The sequence below is a fragment of the Lygodium microphyllum genome, chromosome 2 (genome assembly GCF_053477565.2).
Source record: "Lygodium microphyllum isolate KBCC chromosome 2, Lygodium_microphyllum_v1.1.10, whole genome shotgun sequence".
NCBI classification, from domain to species: Eukaryota; Viridiplantae; Streptophyta; class Polypodiopsida; order Schizaeales; family Lygodiaceae; genus Lygodium; species Lygodium microphyllum.
This window is the reverse complement of record NC_141136.1, coordinates 166699859-166720736: the sequence shown is the minus strand read 5'-3', so window position 1 is coordinate 166720736 and position 20878 is coordinate 166699859. Positions and strand designations below refer to the sequence as shown.

The 20878-nt window shown below is 45.1% G+C and overlaps 1 protein-coding gene and 1 long non-coding RNA gene across 3 annotated transcripts in view; one reads left to right on the top strand and one right to left on the bottom strand.

Moving 5' to 3' along the window:
* Positions 1–20878, bottom strand: part of LOC148040582 (uncharacterized) — a 71841-nt gene that overhangs the window by 10906 nt on the left and 40057 nt on the right. The window contains exon 3 of one of the 2 annotated variants that reach the window (XR_015695023.1): positions 12217–12435. The exons of the other annotated variant lie outside the window; for it this stretch is intronic. This is a non-coding gene — a long non-coding RNA (uncharacterized LOC148040582). The remainder of the gene's footprint in view (positions 1–12216; positions 12436–20878) is intronic. 2 annotated transcript variants of the gene reach the window in all.
* Positions 1–20878, top strand: part of LOC148040583 (uncharacterized) — a 72720-nt gene that overhangs the window by 12143 nt on the left and 39699 nt on the right. Inside the window, exons 12-15 of the mRNA XM_087701063.1 lie at positions 10144–10452; positions 10549–10579; positions 10674–10845; positions 10955–11016. Coding sequence (XP_087557189.1) covers positions 10144–10452; positions 10549–10579; positions 10674–10845; positions 10955–11016 — 574 coding nt within the window. The remainder of the gene's footprint in view (positions 1–10143; positions 10453–10548; positions 10580–10673; positions 10846–10954; positions 11017–20878) is intronic.

The following is a 20878-nucleotide window of genomic DNA, read 5'->3' as shown; positions in this document are numbered from 1 at the left end:
GGATCTACAGCATGGCAAGAGCTATGGAGGTTGGAAGATGAAGACTAAATTCATGTGGACATGGACAATGAGTAGATAACTGTTACACGAGTGAATTAGGTTCCAAGATGGAAGCTTGGACTCATATAAAGACAAACTTGTGTATTGGACTGACAAAGACACCAACTAAAAGAGGAAAGCATCATGATATTGTATTCATCATTATAAAAGTGATAATCAAGTACAATGCTTTATAGAAGTTGGGTTATTCCACTCTACTCACTATGCATATGGGATTCAAGACATCTCTTCATGGAGCATACATCATTTGTCTATTTCTCAATATGCCAAAGAGAGAGAAAATGCAGAGATTTCTTGTGAAGAAACCCTCCAATCTACATGCTGCCTATTTCAACCAGTCAGAAAAGCAATCGCAGCCTGAGAGCACCTGAATGCTGTCAGCAGCCAACTGATGATGTCGCTGGCCCCTGATGGGCCTTCTCTTGCTATGGCTTGCCTGTTGATGGCTCCAGATGGTTGTCACCTGCTGTAATCTGTTGCTTTTTGCTCAGAAAATGGACTAGTAGCCTTCTCTCTCTCCTCCTCTAGCTGAAATTGATATGAATGGCTAAGACCAATCTCACTTTGCATGGGTATTTTGTCAAGTGGCAACCTTTTAAATCCAATTTTCAACATTATCCAACCATTAAATTACTTTTCAGAATTAAATAATTAATTTCAGCCCTTAGACCTTGCCCAAAATTAAATATGCCCATCCATAATTAAATTGGCTGGGCCATTTGCAACTTGGAGTTTTCCCCAACCTCTGTTGATCCTTAGACTGATATTAATTAATTAATTAATGGTAGTCCCTAGTGTCACCATTGATACTTATTGGCTAAAACTGACACCAACTAACCACCAAAGCCCAACTAACATAACTTATCACAACTTTTACCTTTGACACCCACTACATCCTCGAGGTCCTTCGCCTGTCACCATGAAATAACTACCATGTGCAAGACACATGCTTAACACCCTTGCACATTTGATCAATAACTTAACCAAATGTTACTAGCAAAATTAAAACGTCTCAAAATTTCATATGCTCGTGACACCATCGGTAGAACTTAATAAATACATCGAAGAAGAGCAAAATATACATGCACATCATCCGCATCCCATGTAACCAAGCTTCCCCATGATTGTCCTCATCACAATCTTCTAGAACTGGAAAAGGATGTTGAGGATGTGGAATAGCTCCACAAACAATGTACCATAGGCTCTTCTGCACAAACCAGGCTTTCATAACAGCACCCCAAGTTAAGTAGTGAAGGCCATGTAACTTATCATCAATGGAAGTGCATGGGGAATAGAGGATAGGAAGAGAAGATAGAGGATAGAAGGTGGATAGAGAGAGAAGACTGCCAAACCAACAGCAAAGAATGCATAAAATGAGAATTCACATGTAGTCTAAACAAATATATGATAAGCAAAGAAGGGCAACTGCTGCAAAAATGATGAAAACTCAGCTAAAAACAGCTAGAAACAGCAAAAAAGACTTGCAAAACTGTCGCCTAGCCACAGTTAGGGTCAAAAAACCAAAAATGCAGGCTGATGGAGCAATAAATGCAGCAAACTGACAATGACAGGTAGAGAAATTGTCGCTGGCTGAGAATGCAAGCTTGTGGGCACAAAATGCAGGCAACAATGAGCAGCAGATAGGCTGAATAGGAGGCAGCAACAGGTCGCAGCTCTCCTGATCAAAAGAGGTATTACAGACCTATAATCAGCAGAAAAACATCAGTGGGAACATAGATCCTGCATTTTCATACCATGTCAAAAGTGGATGCAACAATGGAAGTATATACCTATGCTGAAATAGACTGCTGAACACAAGATAGAGAGAAAAGAACACTATAAAAGAAGAGAAATTAGAAGAAGACTCAAGAAATGGAATCCATATACCAAGACATGAGACAGTACAAAACGAATGTGAGTCACTAGCTGTGAAGGCACTTGCATCGGCTCCTCTCTCCTACAAGGACCTGTGGATGATAGATGAATGATCATAACTATGGAGGAGTGCCTAAAATAGGGCAAAATAAATGCCAAGAATATGACATATTTAATGCTGGTCAACTGGCTGAAAGATGCCAAAAACCACATCATAATGGCCAAATAAAAATGCCTAAATACACAAGATAATATCCCAGTGCCTTGGCCCATTGAATCACATGTAAAGACTTGACCATGAATTGAGAGATCTGCTAACAAGAGCCTCTTGAGAGCACCTTCCCAATTCTGTTGGCCCAAGAGGAGAGCTTGTGCTCCTAAAGAAGAAGAATGTTGATGTCCCACGTCTGGTTGCAGCTCCTACTAAACAATCAACTTCCTAGGACCTAGTGCATGGCTGAAGTAAAGGTTATTCACGTTCTAGGATGCTAGATTTTTTTGCGAGTAAAATGTGGCTAATTATATTACTCAAATGGCTGACTACAATGGAATGCTCATGCTCAACAGACTAGCTGGTGCTGATGCAAATCATTAATACATCATGTATACAAGCCTCTCAAGGGGGTCTGAGGTGATGGGGCCAAGAAGTCATGGAGGGGGGGTGTAACGCCATCTAGGGCTGCCTGCCTACATCATGAAGAACAAGTCTAGCCGTCCCAGGTGTGCAAAAAGTGAAAACGGAGCTCTTAACGAGCTCGACACTCACCTTGCACATGGTCCCACCAGCTGTGGAGGGAGTGGATGATGGAAGTCCAAAGCTCTGCCAAATTCGCCTGTACTGAAAGGCACTCCCTGCCAAATACCTCCTGACAGCGTAACTTCTAGATGTTCCATCCTATAAGACTCCCTATGATCTCCCATACCTCTGAGTAGTCTGCTGTGGGCTCTAGTACTCGGCGGCTAGGTAAAGCCTCCAAGCCGACCACTGCGCAAGACACCCAATCTCAATGATGAAAACTGTGTCCTACATCCCGGCCTCATTCAAAAGGTGACATCCCTGGCTGATTGTCTTTCAACAAAAAGCTCCCCATGAGATACATCCAAGGTTGGGTACCACACGGTGGAGAATACAGCAAGCTCCTCTCCACACGAGCTGTGCCGCCTCGCAAGACCAAAGGTAGTGCTTTGAAGTTTCCAAAAGCTATTGTGGGCAGCATTTACACCCTCCATCCTATTGCATCTAGGCCAGCCAACTCCCAATTGCCAGACCTCCATGAGCCAAAAGCCATAGGAAATACAACACCCTCCTCGACCTCCAGTTGTCCCATAGGCGGCGCCAGAAAGTTTGACGGAAGGCATACATGATGCTATGCTCCGCCCAATATCTACTACGCAAAGGTCCCTAGTCCATGTCCTCCTGCATCAACACATGTCTACCAATCCTGGTTGTGTACTCCAAGAACCTCAATGGCTTCTTGGCGACCGCAATGGCCGGCCATAGCCACTGTCCAGGGTTCCACTCCAGCTCATCAAGTGGCCTGCTCTCCCATATCCAAAGGTGCCACACCCGGAACTCCTTCCAAAACACAAAAGGGTCCAGACACCAGGTCTTCTCCTAGAGATCAACCACACGAATCCTCCTCCAAAGGAAGGACAACCATCTCCCCATCCTGCCACCCTCTACCAAGGACCAAACGCGGCCCATCCTGCACAATGAAGAAAATCCCGTAGGAGGCGCCGCCCACTCTACCTGTCACCTGTAGGGGGGTACCTACCGGTGAGAATCTAATGGCCCACACCTCGCCAGGCTACACCAGCTCTCGGATCGGGGGATCAAGCCACTCCTAAGAGATCACTGAGTCAATCTCTCTTCTCCTCAAATCAACTTCTCACTGACAACCTAATGCCTGTTGCAACACCTCCTAATCCACCATCCTGTACACCTCCCACCACGTCCTGATAGTATGAGTAAGGCCAGCCTCCATCCAACCCACTAGATGTGGGGGGGCTTGCCAATCTGTATCTTGTCCCGATCTCTGACCTAGGGGTTCAAGACGATCGGTTGGCAGTCTACCTCCTCATGGCATCCTAGGGGCCTCTGAATTAGGACCTTGCGGAGGACCTGCCACACACGAAGTAGACTGCGGATGGAGGATCTGGGTGGCATGATCTGGGCAGTCGTGAAGATCCATCTCAAGGATGGCCTCCAATCACCACCAAGCCTTGGTCTGCACTCCTGGAGACCCTCCAACAAAAGGACCTTCCAGGTCTACCCTCCTGGTGTGAACCCACGAACTATTAGCTTGCCCAAAAGAGCCACGCTTTGAAACTCTAGGTCTATGATCCCAAGCCCTCCCTCAGACCGATAATGGATGATAGTCGCCCACGCCACCTTGGCTTCAGAGTCCCTGGAACTGTTTGAGCTGGTCTAGAGGAAGTTCCGCACTAGGCGGCAAAGCTGAACCACACAAGACGAGAAGCACTAGCACGAGGCAATGTACCAGGCCATCGCTAGGAAGACTTGGTTGACCACTAAGGCTCGTCCCGCTAAGGAGATGTGGACAGTACTCCAGTAGGACAGCTTCTGCCTAATAGAGTCGAGAACTGGAAAAAACTGCTGGGGGGCAGGAGTAATGTCGAGTCCCACCTAGAACCCTAGGTATCGGACGATCTGTCCCCTGCACACCCATCTAAACCCCAAGTGGACATCCCACTCCGTACTAGCGTCCAGGCCTGTAAGAAAACCAATAGACTTTCGCCAATTGATTTTTGCTCTCGCTACAATGCAAAACACCTCCAGAGCTAGTCTCACTCTCTCCAGCATTAGCACATCATCCTCCATATAAAGGGCAGTATCATCTGCATACTCTGAATGAAGCAACTCCGTCTCCTCCCTCACTGGAAGTCGAAGGCCATGTAGCCCGCTCACACATGAACGGGGGAAGTAGGACATCGCCTTTGCAGAGAGTAAGAACAAATACAGCGCAAGAGGACAGCCTTGCCGGACAGATCTCTCCAGCCGAAACTACTTCCCTCTCCTGCCACTTATGAGAACCCTGCTAGTGGCTGATTTGTAGAGTACAAAGACCCTGCAAATTCATGCCTGCTGGGGGAAACCCAACCTCGTCATGGTGCCCTCTAAGAAGTCCCAGTCAAGTACAACCAACCCGTGGCCACTGTGCCGAGCCCACTCGGTCACCTCAAAGAAGGTGAAAACATTGTCTAAGATGCTCCTATCCTGGACAAAGCTTGTTTGTGTGTCATGAATAATGTTTGGAAGCACGGGGCGGAGTCACCTACCGATTATCTTGGCCAATGCCTTATAGGCCACTCACAACAAGGTGATCGGTCTCCACTGGAATAGCTCCAACCGGTCTCCCCCTTTGGGGAGGAGGCTGACAAGACCTGCCGATAGACTCCTAGGCATCCGTCCTAATCTGAGAATCTCCTGAAAGGGTAGCAGGAGGGGATCCTTCACCACCTCCCAGTAGATAGTGAAGAAGAGGGCATTTCTGCCCATCCTGCGCATGGAAAGCCTCTGCTAATTCCTTCTCTCTGAAGGGATCTAGGAGGGAGCAACCCATCTCCTCTGTGATGAGGGATGGACTGCAGTTCTAGACATGTTGTCTACAACGTTGTCCCCTAGCTGAGCCTGCCTCTTGCTAAAAAAGGTGTTTGTAGTAGTCAGTGGCAATCTCCATCATCTCATTTGGACTAGAGCGAATCCTCCCACACTAATCATGGAGGCTATGAATATGATCTCTTGAGGTGCAAGGCTGATGCACCTGAAAAAACTCCCTACACATCATGTCCCCCTTCCATGCCAATAGGTTGTTGAGGTACGGAAGAACCCCAAGCGCCTGTCCTCAAGACCGGCGAGGGCTGCCTGTGCGTGCACCTCCTGCATGTGGAGAGTGAAATCCCCTGGTGCCTCCTGAAGAAGTCTCTACGTGGCAACTAGGTCTCGCTTGAGTACTCTCTCCTCCTCCCAGCTTTGCTACCTAGCCTATAAGGCTACCTCCTGGCAGATCCTACTCGACTCAACTAAGACCTCAGCAACCTCCTCTGCGATCCGGTCCCTCCTATCCCATTCCCTAGTCCAGAGCTGCTCAATTTGCCTCCTCACCTCCTCCCTCCTATAGATCGAGTCAGGGATCCAACAGGATCGTGTATCAGGCTGAAGCTGGAGCATCGAGTGTGAGGAGAACCGGAGACAAGGTGGTGCCAGCCAACTGCCCTACTTGGCCTCCTCGAGAACACCCCCACTCTCCCACATAAAACTAGTCTAGACGCTCCAGAAGAGCTCCGCCCAGCCGCCTGTACCCCCAAGAGAAGTCCAATGACCTCTCCCTCCTGTGAAAAGCTAGGTCCCACCAGGCATCACGTGCTCCTCCCGCGAGGAGGAAGACCTCCCATGCCTCCTGCTCCTCCCTTGCCATACCTCAGTAGGCTCTACCTTTGCCCTGCTGGTCCTCTAGGATTTCCAGGTTATTGAAGTCTCCTCCAACGATCCAGAAGTCTACCTCTAAAAGTCCTGCTGCAATCTCCATCCAGAACCTACTACATGCCCTAACCTCCGTAGGAGCATAGACATTGAGAACTCCAAGGCATGAGTCCCCCATGTCCAGTTTGATCCATAGGACCCTCCCTTCCACTATCGTCCTGTGGTCACGCACGCAGACGGTAAGCCTCGGGCCAATAGAGGTGCATACGCCTCTACTCTTGCCATGGGCCCTGATAGAGTACTCCTAGTAGTAGGTGTGTGAGCTGCTTGGAAGTACCTTCCCTACCTGCTGGGCCTAGGCGGAGGTGAGCTTGTGCTCCTGCAGAAGTAAAATGTCGATCGGTCCGACAAGGGCAAGTTGCAACTCTTGCCGAACAATCAACTTCCTAGAACCACATGCCCCACTGTAGTGGAGGCTATTCACACTCCAAGATACTAGATATAAACTCATGGGGGAAGCCTGTGACTGACCGAACAGGCATCTATTCGGTGTGGAAGCTGCTAATGAAAACGAAGAGCTATGGGCATGCGAATGCGCTTTGCCGTAGCCCTAGAAGGTGAACTTCATTCGCCCATGGTGGCTCTCGGGCAAGACCATGGGGGTAATAGATCCTCCAAGCGGTACCATACCAAGGCATCTATCAGCCAGGCTGAAAGGCATGAATCTATACATTGGTAGAAGCAGGCAGCCTGTGCGAGGGGCCACTCGATCACATCCATTAGTGCTCTCCACTGTGTTGGGACTCGAAAAATAATGCTCAAATGTGGGACCTCGGCTCTAGCCCACCAATTAATGTCCATCATGCACCCTAGCCACACTGCTAGCAAAAGAGTGCTAGTCCTCCTCCCATCCACTGGGAGATGTGGTCTGCAACCTGCCGCTTCACTTCCTCCCCTATCTATGTCATCGCCCAGTCTTCTGAATGAGAGGTCTGAAGGAAGAATGCATAGTTTGGTTCATCCGGTGGTGCTAGTAAATGGGCCTTGCCGCTCCTTGAGTTGCAGACCACGAAGTTCCCCATCTCTAGAGGTAGTCAAAATTCTCCGCGCTCCGCAACTCTCAAGTAGAACCATGGACCACTACGGAAAAACTCTTGTGAGAACAACCACACCTGCCTAGGGAAGATGTGACGGGAGGATGGGTCAGATAAGCTAGTGGCCATGTTTGGGGGGGGGGGGGGGGGGGGGGGGGTTTAGGGGGATGCTAGGTTGCTAGTGAAGAGAAGATATAGGCATATGAGGGTCGTCATCCCGTGTGGGAAGGGGGGGATGGGTGGGGGTGGGGTCACATGTATTGGATGAGGATCAGGGAGATTGATCGGCGGACCCATTGATGTTATCCTCACTCTCACTTGTGTATAGAGGTTGTATGCCTTGTGCGCAATTGATGGTGCAACTGTGCATCCCGCCATGTGTTGGTATACGGTGCGAGAAGGAAGGCAAGGGAGCGTTATAGTGCTGTGCACACGAACAATTTTGTGCTTTGTGCATTGAGAGGCCTATCCCGTGCGTGCAAGTCTCCATTCACTCATCTCACCTCTCTATTGAATATAAAGAGCAAGGACTGGTCACTCACCTCACCCTCTGTGTCTCACGCTCTATTGAGAATACAGAGTGTAGTCCATACTCACATCCTCATCCAATTAGGATGAAAGCTCACATCACTCTAGGCTTGTTGATGAAGATCGGCTTCAGCTAGTTGATAGTGTCAATGGTGGAGGTGGAGGTTTGTGATCCTGCTGGGTGGGACGAGCTGGGGGGTGTTGCGGGGTGCTCTGTCGGGGGGCCGTTGCACGCCCTCTTGCTCTCTACTATTGTGACTGAGTCTAAGGGACTGACTAAGGCCACCCTATCGTCTCCCTCTCTGTTGTCCCTAGACTCGTGTAAAACCGTCAACATCCACCTGCGGGCCTGTCGACGAAGCCGCCTTGGCTCCGAAGCATGTACAATCTGCTACGCAATGCCCAAAGTCATGGCATCACAGGCGCTGATCTGACTGCTCAGTCACAATAACCTACTCCCTGAAGGAGTGTCTCCCTATCTCAATCTCCAAAGACTTTGGTATGTCCTTTGTATCTTTCATAGCCACCCGCACCTTTGAGACTCTTGCGGTTATCACTGCATCTGCGAAGGAGGCAAGCATCACTGTGCCGAAAAGCCGTCCAAAGGCCTCCACTAACTGGCAATACTCTACCGCCAATCCAGGGCATAGTAGGGTGACCAGGTGTCTAAGAAACCTATTGTGGAGCGCAAATTTCTCCATTGTAAAGCCACTATACTAGGGAACCATATAAATGACCCCCTTCGTGGAGGTGAGTCGAACCATGAAGATCCCTTGACCCATGAGAATTGCCTCCGCATTCTGCGTTGTGCCAATGCGTAGTGTGGAGTGAAGCCAATCCCGAAGTTGGGTACTGGATGGGGAAAGTCCTACGACCTAACCAAAGATTGATGTTTCTTTCAGTTCTAGCTCTATGGCACGAATGGCTAAGAGTTGTTCCTCAAAGAGGATGACGTGCAAGGTGTTTGATTGGGGGGCACTCGCAGAATGCACCGCCGTCTGACCAGAGGTTTCCATTGTGCGTCCCTGCTGAGGACCTACCGATCAAGTTGTTGTACTACCGGGGGGTGGGGGGGATGCTGTTTTCTAGCCGTGGATAGCGGGGGGAGCAGTGGCAGCTCAACGGCGTGACGGGCAGGAACATATCACAATCATAGGATGCTAGATGTATGCTCATGGCACAAGTCTTGGGTTTTTTGAATAGGTTCGTATTCAGGGTGGTTGAGGATGGGGGTGGGTGCATTGGAGGCCATGTACTGGTGTTTGGCAGCTAGTTAAAAGGGCAAGTTTCATTGCCCCATACTAGCCCAGGGCAATAGTAGAGAAATGATGTTTGCTCACAGAATTGCAAAGTATGCCTCCGTGAGTCAAGCTATCAATCAAGCCTCCGAGGCCATATAGTATCAAATGGCTTGAGCTAGTGGCAACTCAATGACATCCAAGGGGAGGCACCATTGTTGTGTGGTGTGGATGAGGATGCTAAGATGAGGGAACTCAACACCAAATTGCTAGTTGATCCTAGCTCCCTGCTGGGTGGCTACATCAAAGGGGAAATGCAGCAGAGTGTAAGGAGAGCTGAGATGAGGGTGAGGAGGGGCTGGTACTGCAGATGCAGCTGGCTGCAAGTAAAGCAGACCGGCGACTGGCAGCAGTGCAGAGTCATGAAGAGGTGGAGGGGGGGTGTGACAGATTGCTGCTGCAGGCACAGGATGCTGATGCAGGGATGGACAGTCAGTGGTGGCAGAGTATGGGCTGGAGGAGGAAGCTTCAAGTCACGGTGGTAGTTTGTGGACAGAGCGGGGGCAGCAGGGCTGGCAGGCAAAAGTCAGCAGGCTTGGCAGGCAATGAGGGAGGAAGCAGTAAGGACAGGCGTCAGCTGTGGCAAGGGAGGTGGTGTGAGCTGTGGTGGTGAGGGAGGAGGAAAGCGTCAGCTGTGATGGCAGCAACAGCTGAGGGTGGGGCTTGGCTGTCATGTATGGGTTTATTTTTTGGTTTTGCTATTGAGACTTCATGGGTCCATGTATGTGGACTAGGCATAAATGGCAAAATTACATCAGTAAAAGGAGCCATGGTCTGACAGAGGTTTCTATTTCTGAATGTTTTTGAATGTTGATTAGTATATGCCTATGTTGGACACATGCAGGTGTCTAATGACTCTCTGGTCAGCAGCCCGATATTGGACTTATTCAGTCAGCAATCGAACTTTGAGTTCAATGTAGCCAGTCCAAAGACTATATTTTGTGAAGCAGAAGAAATGGACTCGCCAAGCCTCTGGATACAAAGTTTGAAAGTGGTACATGGGAACTCAGGAGTGTTTAATGATGTACATCCATCTATGATGATGAGTAATGACTTTACAGATGACAACATTTCGGCTTGGTCGAGTGATGCATTGGATGACTTTACTTTTGAGACTCCACAGTTATTTCAGCATTCAGAATTATTTCTGCAGGTAAGGTTTGACATTCCCAGTTTTAGTCTCAGGGTTGAGAATTCCTATTGCAAACTAGTCGATCCAAAACTATTTGTGTTACATGACCTTTGACAGAAAGACAATAGCTCAAGCCACCAGCATCAAGGTTTGTCTCATGTCTCTTAATCCTCAGTAATACATACTGATAGCTCTTTTCATGAAAGCTGAACCATCATTGTGAACTTTTTGTGATTTATTAGAGGAAAGGGATTTACTTGGTGAGAAGTTGAAGGAAACAACTTCTTCCTCATCTGTTGACACTCTATTTGGAACTAATGGCTTGCAATTTCCATCATCACCAACGAGTCCTCTTATTGAGCAACCCACAACTGCTGAAACAACATTACATTGGAAGTCTGGCCATAACAAAAGGTAACTAGGAATTCGTCAAGGAACAATGTCTATAAGATACAATCAGAAAGTTCAAGCTACAAAGCTTGATGTTTCACTATCTTAAAAGAGTAACATATGGTTGTTGCAGGCTTGATGTTGGATGCATCCACAATTTTCTTCAAGACTCGCCATCTTTCCAAGAAGCTGCAGGTATTACAAGATAATGTGCTGTAAAATGCCTAAAAGAATGCTCATTATGCTTTGTTTCTGCATATATTCAGTATTGAAAAGTTGGGTTTGGCTTTACCACAAAAGGCTTGAATAAATCTTCAATGTTTCTTTACTTGAATATTTGTGGTAAGTAAATCCATAATAATTTGTGCCTGAATAAAGGTTGATGAAATTCATTGGCACTTGTATGATGCAGTAATTGTATGATGTGTGCCTTGTAGAAACTTCAGCAGTCTTCTTAAGTATTCTGCTGTCTTAACTTTGAGGAATGTGCAAAATAGAAATTCCATTTTTCTTTGGTAATGCTAATCGTAAAGGGAATAATGCCACATCACTGATTGTGAAATTAAAACATGTTTCTTAGACATGAAATGAAATGGACCAAACATGCTAAATGTCTCATTCATACACTTCAATGTTTCTTCGGAAAAAGCATGTCCAATGCTGTTGTCACTCTTGCACAACATCTGCCATCACGAGTAATGCTAATCGTAAAGGGAATAACTGATTGTGAAATTAAAACATGTTTCTTAGACATGAAATGAAATGGACCAAACATGCTAAATGTCTCATTCATACACTTCAATGTTTCTTCGGAAAAAGCATGTCCAATGCTGCTGTTACTCTTGTACAACATCTGCCATCACGAGTACATGTCATGGTTATTTTGCATCAGGTTCCCTGCTCTTGTTCACCTTGGCTTATTTCCCCAACACTCACCAAAGGCTAAGGTCAATCTGGTTCCCCCTCCTAGACCTCACTCACTGTTGTTAACATAATGTGTTTCAGTGTTGAGACTAGATAACAGCTTCAGACCTAGGAAGTTCTTGCTCTCCCTTATGACTTGCATGATGTGCCTCGTAGAAGCTTCAGTTGCCTACATAAGTCTTCTGTTGTCAAATTTTGAGGAATGTGCAAAACAAAATATCTTGTTATGTTGAGGTAGTGCCAATCATAAGGGAGCGATAGTAGGTGTCTAAGAAAGTATTTTGCTTTATTGAGGCTGTGCCAATCATAAAGACAGTGAAGTGTTTTGTTTTACTGAGGTTGTTCCAATCATAAAGAGAGTGATATAGGTGGCTGGTATGGCATGTTTTGTAGCTGTGAAATGAAACAGAAAACATGCAAAATGTCTTATTTCTGCACAATACACCTAAAAACAAAATGTAGTCCACTTACAATGATTGTTTGGGGAAAGTGTGGTCCATGTGTTACTTGTGCACGTCTTGTGTGTGTTTCATGCTCTTTGTTATCTTTGCTTGTCTTCTTCAACAATCACCAAAACCAGCAGCAAAGGCTAAGGTCAATCCTCCTCCTCCCCCTCCTAGATCATGCCCTTTTTGGCAGTAGGCAACACCGCACAACTATACAAATATCCAACCTGCCAGCTCACACATCCTAGTACATTCCAAGGCAGATCAATTCAGTAGATGATGTCAGATTCTCTGAAAAACTAAGCAGATGATCTCAGAGATATGCTGAGCTCTACCCTTCACAATTCCATGTTATATAGACATACTGAGACAATAGGAGAGCCACTGGCCCTTTGTATGCACATATTATAGACCTAGATATGGATTTATTTTAGCTAGTTTGTTTATATACTGATGATTCCATATAACATGGATCAGTTGTTCATTTAGTCTCACAGGCCATTTTGGCCTCTAATTAGTTGAGTTTGAACCAAGAGCACAACTAGCCTTTTTACATGTGTTTGTGATAAAAGTATCCAACCATTTTTTCCTACCATTACACGATTGGCATAATGCCTTTTGCTCAGGAACATTTGAACAATAGAGCTTGTCCAGCTCCATTTTTATGGTCTAGCCATATTTCAAGCCATATTTTTATGGTCTAGCCATATTTTAAGCCAGGTGTGTTTTATAGTTGGCCATTTTATGTCCAGTCTCTTATGTCTATCCAGTGGTGGTATCCTACTTTTGTCCTATATAGGACACCCACTTGTACACTCACCTTATCATTCATTGTATACACAATTAACAGTTATTCATTGTACAAATGTCATTCAATGTTCTTTCTTTTTGTCAAAGTGAAGCAATGTGACAGCGGATGCATGGGCTGAGACAGAAGATGAAATGTACAAGAGAGAGAGAAAAACTTTGATGCTTTGACAGAAGACCCTGAGGAACCTCTGCAAGATGATCACCAACCACGCTCCTATGCACAAGTCACGTCTACCATTGAGGAATCGCAAGATTTAGACTGGGAACACTTGCTAGAGTTTGCTAATATGCTATTGGGAGATATTTTCCAACATAACCGTGAGACCTTCCATGTCCAAGATCAGGATGATGTTTTGGAAGTTATTGTGGATTGGCATTTTACGAAAGAGGGGTTATTCTTTTTTTTAGAGGCCGAATCCCAAAGCTTTCCTAGATTCACCATTGGTTGAATTCCCTTCCATTGGGTGACTATGTAGAAGAGACTTTTGTTGGATCACGGGGCTTTTATGAAGTAATGTTAAAGTTAGCCATGCTCCTCAATAATCTCTTAGCCAAAATGCCTTTGTCGTTTGATCGCCGCCTTGTTCATGCCGTGCCCTGGCAACCGTTGGCTGATTTCCAATGCTTGCTTCAACAGGAGTGCCCGGTGTGGGTAGAAGTGGAAGCTTGCTCTGCTATGTACTAGACTTTGCTAAAGGAAGCAATGGCAGCTATTGACACGATCTTGGTGCCTCTAAGGGCCACAAGTTGTAACTGCATGTCTATGTTATGGTATACCTCTCACGAGATGCCTAACTGGCTGTGCAAAATTGCCCTAGTATGCCATCATTGCATTTTCGTTTGAAATGGGGCGCTTTTGCTGACCATTGTTTCTCTTGTAAGCATTTGGGGCATTTTACGGCTGAATTCCCAGAAAAACATGTAGCTCTAGAGGCTAGGAGTGCCCCAACTATTAATGAGGATCTTATGGTTGACAATCTTTTGAACGACGAGGCCCTTTTCAAGATCAATGCAAACAAGGGGAAAAAGCTTATGTAGTCTTTGGATCACCCGCATCAACGTTAGGTGGATGTATGCCTTAAAAGAAGCAAGAAGAGTACTATTGACTTTTCAGCTGCTATGCTTGGCCCTGCCCAGGACTTTCTATGTACCAATGTTCAATGAAAAGATAAGGCCCCCATGGCATGTTCAAATGACATGGTCTCTTCTACCCCTTGGACGCTTTCTATAGAGTGAAAGGTTTTGCAAACCGTTTTAAAGATCTACCAGTAGGACTTTGCCTTTAACACACGGGGTAAGGTGATTATGCCATGGAATTGCAGTTATCCAAGGTCACCTTGTATCAAAGGTAGTTTTTGGAATGTCTTCTTCTTTGATCCTTATCTAGTAATAACCTGATCTTAAATCAATTTTTGAGAAGATCTTTGCACCCTGAAGAGGATCAAGTAGCTCATCTATTCTTAGAATTGGATAATACTTGTCCTTGATCATCACCTGGTTTAGCCTACAGTAATTGATGCAGAGATGTAATCTTCTGCTTTTTTTTAATCAATACAACTACCAGTTACAAAGAAAACAAAAGAAACTCTGAAGAAGATGAATGCTGAATTTTGAAAACTGAGATGAGAATATGTACAAGAGAGAGTGTTTGTATCACTCTCAGGAAACCTCACAATCTCTGACAGAAGTCTGAATAATGACAACCACACAAGGCAGTCTATAAATAAGGAAAAAATGCAGCCACGTTGGCCTGGAAAATTGGTCCGACCTGCTGCATGACAAGCAGAAAATGCTGCACACATTGAGGAAGCTGACCGACTCCACTATTCGACAACTGTCGTGCACTGATCTCACCTCCCTGCCCAACGTACCTGCCCGGCATGTCCACCTGCCTGCCGCCCAGCCTGTCTGCCTATCTAACCTGCCCAACAGGAGCTGATCCTCTAACCACCCCTCTTAGATCTTGGATGGGTCATGAGACTAAGGCATTTGGAGTGTAGATGTAATGCGGTCTAAGGAAGAGTTTTGGTGAAGAGATCCACCAAATGGTCTTCTGTCTTACAATACTCCATTGTGACTACCGTCCAATATCTTCTCCTTGGTGTAATGTTATTGGATTTCTATATCTTAGTTCAGGCATGAAACACTGGGTTCCAAATGCAACTTTGGTTGTTGCATAGAATAGTAATAGCATGGCTTTGAGGACAGCCAAGCTAACCTATAAGTCTAGGAAGCCACAGAGCCTCAGGTGTGCTAATAGACACTGCTCAATACTCTGCCTTTATATAATGAAGGGCTATTGTGGGTTTCTTCTTGCTGCTTCATGAAACAACAGTCCCATCTAATAAGAACTAATAACCTGTATCTGACATCCAATGGTCAACATCTCCTATCCAATTGAAATAGGTCCATCCACACAACACAATGTTGGGATCACTTGTACCTATTGGGAAGAACAAAGCATGGTCCAGACTCCAGTGTCCTCTTGAGGAGTCACAAAATCCTCATAGTTGTTTTCTTGGGCTCATTCATAAACTTTACAAGAAGACCAACCAAAAAAGCATAGATTGAGCCTTATGTTGAGAAGTCAAATCAAAGTACCCATGAGCATCTAGTAATTGGAAGCATTCACAATCTCTTAAACTCCATGAGTTGTCACCTTCCAATTTGAATCCAATAGGCCAGAAAGCAATTGGTAGGCTATCATCCCAAAAGTTGTAAGCAACTCCTAAACATACCACATCCCTCTCTCAATTTGCCATACCTCATGGCTGAGAAAGAAGTGTAATAACCTTGTGTCTATCATCTTGAATTCTTGGTTGAGGAAATCCTTGGTCTTCTGCACCATTTGAGTATGGTCTCTTGTCAAAATGAGGTCGTCCATGTAAAGCAAATATAGTGTTGGGAGTAAAGGTGCCTCTGCCTAACCGCCCGTATATTACCACTGACAATACCCACACTTGCACACTACAGGCGGTGGGCACCCATCACACTGTCACTTCATTCTTTATTCTTTTAGTGACATTTGAATAAAGGAAAGGCCGGTCACACATTGTGATTGTTGGAGTTCCCACACACACACACGCACTCTCTCTCTCTCTCTCTCTCTCTCTCTCTCTCTCTCTCTCTCTCTCTCTGGTTCGTAGGAGGTCCAACCAACGCACACTCAACGACTTCTACCAAATACCAGCTACCCTCCCCACCACCGAGCCCCCACCAGCCCAACCAGCCTCCCGGCCCCAGGGGACCACCTTAGAAATAGCCACAGCGAGAGGTAAAGCCCGGCGCCCACGCCCCGCCGGCCCCCATCCCCGCAGAAGACACTGGTCGAAGATACAAGGGATACTACGCCGCCATCGGAGGGCCCTGCCCCGCCGCTTTAGCCTCTCCATGCTAGACCGACCCATGCGGAACATCTTAGGATGAACACCTCGGGAGCAATTCCACACCGCACTGGGAGTACCTCTAGATTGTATCTAGTCCAGATATCATTTTGTATCTACTCAATTTAGTTCAACATAGCATAAATGTTAGCTTCACTGGGACTTTTAAAATCTCCCAGACATTTGTATGCAACATTTTGGTCTCATAGGCCAACTTGGCCTGTTGTAGACGTTAATATAACTTTCTTTCTTTCTTTCTTTCTCTCTCCTGCTCCTTTCACCATAGCTCTTACTTCCACTCATGCTTCCACTTGAGGGCTCACCTCCCTTCAACTGGTATCATAGCCTTCTTCTTCGTGAGCTCGAGCTTCGTCTGGCACACTCTCAGCTTCCATTCCAATACCAACAATAGTCATCTCTTTGTTGGCAACCATAGCTACTCCGTTCGAGCTTCCTATCGATTGCATTCTTCTTGGGCACTCTTTGAGCCTTCTCGAGCAAGTTGGAGGAGTCCCCCCATAGCTCTCACCCTGTTGATGTAGCATCACGCTGTATGAAACAGGCCCTTCTTTTAGCAACAGCTCACGTTTTTCACCTCCTACAGCATATCTTCTTCATTGGGCAGCTATACAAGCACTTATACACTTGGTTTTGATGCTTGGCGTTGATCCTTCCACTCTTGGCATTCGATTGAGTGCTAAGCTTTAGCTTTGGACTGTTATAATAGTCCACAAACTGTCATAAAACAGGGCAGTACTTATCTTTGATGTCTACACTCATTGCCATTGGTTGGATGATGCCCGGTTATGCCCAATTGATGCTTGTATATTCGGGGATGCTATCTCATTGCTTGGAGTTGATTTTAGACTGATTTAACCACTTCATTTACTCTGTTTTGGCTAAGATTTACTGGCTGGAAATATAAGGCAGCACTCTATTTGATGCTTCTATGGTCAGCTTTGTTGGTCTTATGATGTCCGATTATGTTGGGGTGATGTCTATATGTATGGGAATGCTATGCCCATGTTATGCGGTGGATTTGGAGCTGATTTTGGTACTGAAATAGCTTGGTTTGACAGTGTATTCATTGCTGTATACAACAACGCTAAACCTCTTTTAACACGGATTTTATATGCCTATTGCTTCTAGCTATGATTTGGGTGTTCTATATACACTACTGATGTGTACCATTGATGCTAGTACATTGGTATATCATATGCCCATGATTTGAGGTGGCCTTGAGCTTGATTTGAAGACTGATTTACTCAGTTTTGAAAGTGAATTTATTGCTGTAATAACCAGGGCTGAAGCCTATTCGGTCAGTGTGTACTCTACCTACTAGTCATGGGTGTTTCCCAAGTGACTCATATGACTACACAAATGTATACGAAGATTGGCACATGTGTTGTATTGCTTCGGAATGCCTTTTGAGCTTCCATCAAGCTCTTTCTTGGTTAGCATTTGATTGACATTGGTCTACAGTGGCATGTTTTGTGACTGACATTATGCCTATGGTCTATGATTTACCCTTCGATACATGCTTTGATGCATATGTCAGAAATGCATGCTCCTTACATTGTTTGTGTTTGATTGCCACTTGGAGCTTCAATTGGGCGTTCATTTGCATACTTTGGAGCTCTTGGATACTTATTTGGGTTGTCAGAGATTTGAAATTGACTGTTACATGATGCACTGGATATTATAGGTGATGCTTGATTGATCACTTGCTCTGGATGCTCCATTGATATATGGTCTTGGCTCCATGATGCCTTATGTATTCACATGTTATATTTGAGCTTGGTTGCTCGATTGATATCGATCTTTATACCAGTGGGAGTTTCATGCTATCTCTGGATATTGCAGAGCTTGTGGTTTATGCAATTGAGCGTTCACAGGACTTGCTGTGTCCACGTGACTTAGGCCGGGACTTCTGAGAATCCTTTCCATGATGATCATGATCTTTCTTGCCACCTTTGCCACCTTTAACGGATAAAGCATGTGAACTACGGGAAGCATCATTGTTCTTCCTGTTAATTTTTTTAGTCAAAAGAGCACTCTCTACATCTTTCAATTTCAGCCCATCAAGTTTGTTGGTACAAATTGCAGTGCAAAATACATCCCAAGACTTAGGTAAAGTGCCAAGCAGAAACAAAGGATGCAGATTATCTTGAAACTCTATATCCTATTGAATCAGATTCTTCAGGATAGAATGAAGCTGGCTAAAGTGAGTAGACAATGGGGTCCCCTCCTTCATCCAGAAATCCATGAATTGTTTAAGGCAAATACATCTACGAAGCAAGGCTCTGGTTTGCATAAAGTTCTTGAATCTTTTTTCATAGATTCCATGTATTCTGATCTTCATCTTCAACAGCATTATTGTGGACCTCTTCAGAGAGTGATAACATGATAGTGGACTTGCATAGTGTATCTAAATCAGCCTAGTCATCATCATCCATGTTCTTGGGTTTAATACCTTTGTTTCTTAGTGGCTTAATCTGCAATTTTTGCATCAAAATCTTCCATATTTGAGACTTCTAGTAGCCATTGTTAGCGCCGCAATGTTAAACAAAGCTGTATCTTTGAGATGACCAACCATAATGAGTTAAACAGAGGCAGACTATACAGAAAACAACTTGCTGTAATTAACACTAAACAAGCTAAAACCACTGCCAAAACAAGCTGAAAATAAGAGAAATTGCTAAAATGACCAGCTGTCCATCAAATAGTACCAAAAGTACATCAAAATGACATGATTAAGCTCAGTAAATACATTACAATCCGCATAAAATAGCTTGCTGTAATAAATACATTGTAAATACATTACAATCCGCATAAAATAGCTTGCTGTAATAAATCACAATAGTGAGAAAAAAAGAGCAAACAATGAGCTAACAGTGATCCAAAGTCAAGTATGACTGCCAGGTCAGATCTTGCATGAAGCAGACAAGTAACAAACACTGTAGTAGCCAAGAATCATGAGCCAAACACCCAAATGTGTCAGAGCAATTGATGTCAATAGGAGGATACAAGCCCTGGCATAGAGAACTCAAAGCTAGGTGTATACCTAACTAATAGGACCTGACAAAGGTCTATGTATGCTCAAAGAGGATGGATCACATCAGCCCAAAAGCATCCAATGCAGACAAGTATCTATTAAGAGCATAGACATGTAAGAGATCCGTGTTTCATATACCAAGTCTGATCTTACATACCATTATTGTGGGAAAGCAAGACATATACGGCCGTAGTGTCATAAGATGCGCGATGACAAGCGCAAAGAAAAGGGGAAAGAAAAAGTACAGGAGAAATCCAATGATCGTAGCATTATACCTGCAAAGTCTAGCGTAAAGATTGAGAAGATAAATGTCATGCAGCCTGAGGAGTCCGATGGTAAGTAAATCTTAGCAGCCTCTTCATGTGATGCATCTCAACTGACTGAGACTCAGTCTATGCATGCACAATGTTGGCTCTTGGATTCAAGTGCATCTTACCATGAGTAGTTTCATACCTATCACAATATATCTAGTACTGTGCGCTTAGGTGATGGTCGGTCTCTTGCTATTGTTGATATTGGTAATGTCACTCTACAGTTTCCCTATGGTAGCACCTTTATTCTGCATAATGTACATCATGTACCGGCACCAACTAATTCTGGTGGAAGATAACTCGTGGCAAGCTTGTTCTTGCAAGAGGTGCCAAATCTAGCAACCTCTACCCCTTGGTTGTATATGGTACTATTTACCATGTTTTGTCAGTGGGTTCTATCCCACATGTATCTCTTTGGTATGCTCATCTTGGGCATATGTTGCTTAAGGGAATGAAAATGCTTAGTGCTTTGCATTGTGTGATCATTGTTTATATGGCAGGCAGACTAGAAATTTACATATAAAGTCTAGTATTCCATACATGGATGAGCCTTTGGCTCTTGTGCATTCAGATGTATGTGGGCCCATGCCCTGTTAGTCGTTAGGGGGTGCAAAGTACTTTGTCACATTTACTAACGATTATTCACGTAAGGTTTGGCCTTATCCCATAAAGCAGAAATCTAATGTCTGAACAGTCTTTCAGTGTTGGCTTGCACTAGCAGAGAACTGGTCTGGGCATAGGCTGAAATGCCTAAGGACCAATAATGGGGGTGAGTATGTCTCACGTGCCTTTGAGCAATTTTCTGACAAGCAAGGTATTAAGCGTCAATTGACCGGCCGCCCCTTACACCCCTCCCCAAAATGATATGGTTGAGCATATGAATAGGACTATCCAAGAGGGGGGTCCGCAGTATGCTTAGCCAAGCAGGCTTATCACAACATTTTTGGACTGAGGTAGTCTCTACTGCCGTGCATCTCATTAACAAGTCACCTTGTAGTGGTATTGACTTCTACGTTACAGAGGAGATATGGACAGAAAAACCTCCCTCATATGCTCATTTGCGTGTCTTTGGATGTGAGGCCTTTCGCCATGTGCCCAAGGACAAACACAATAAGCTCGATCCTAAAA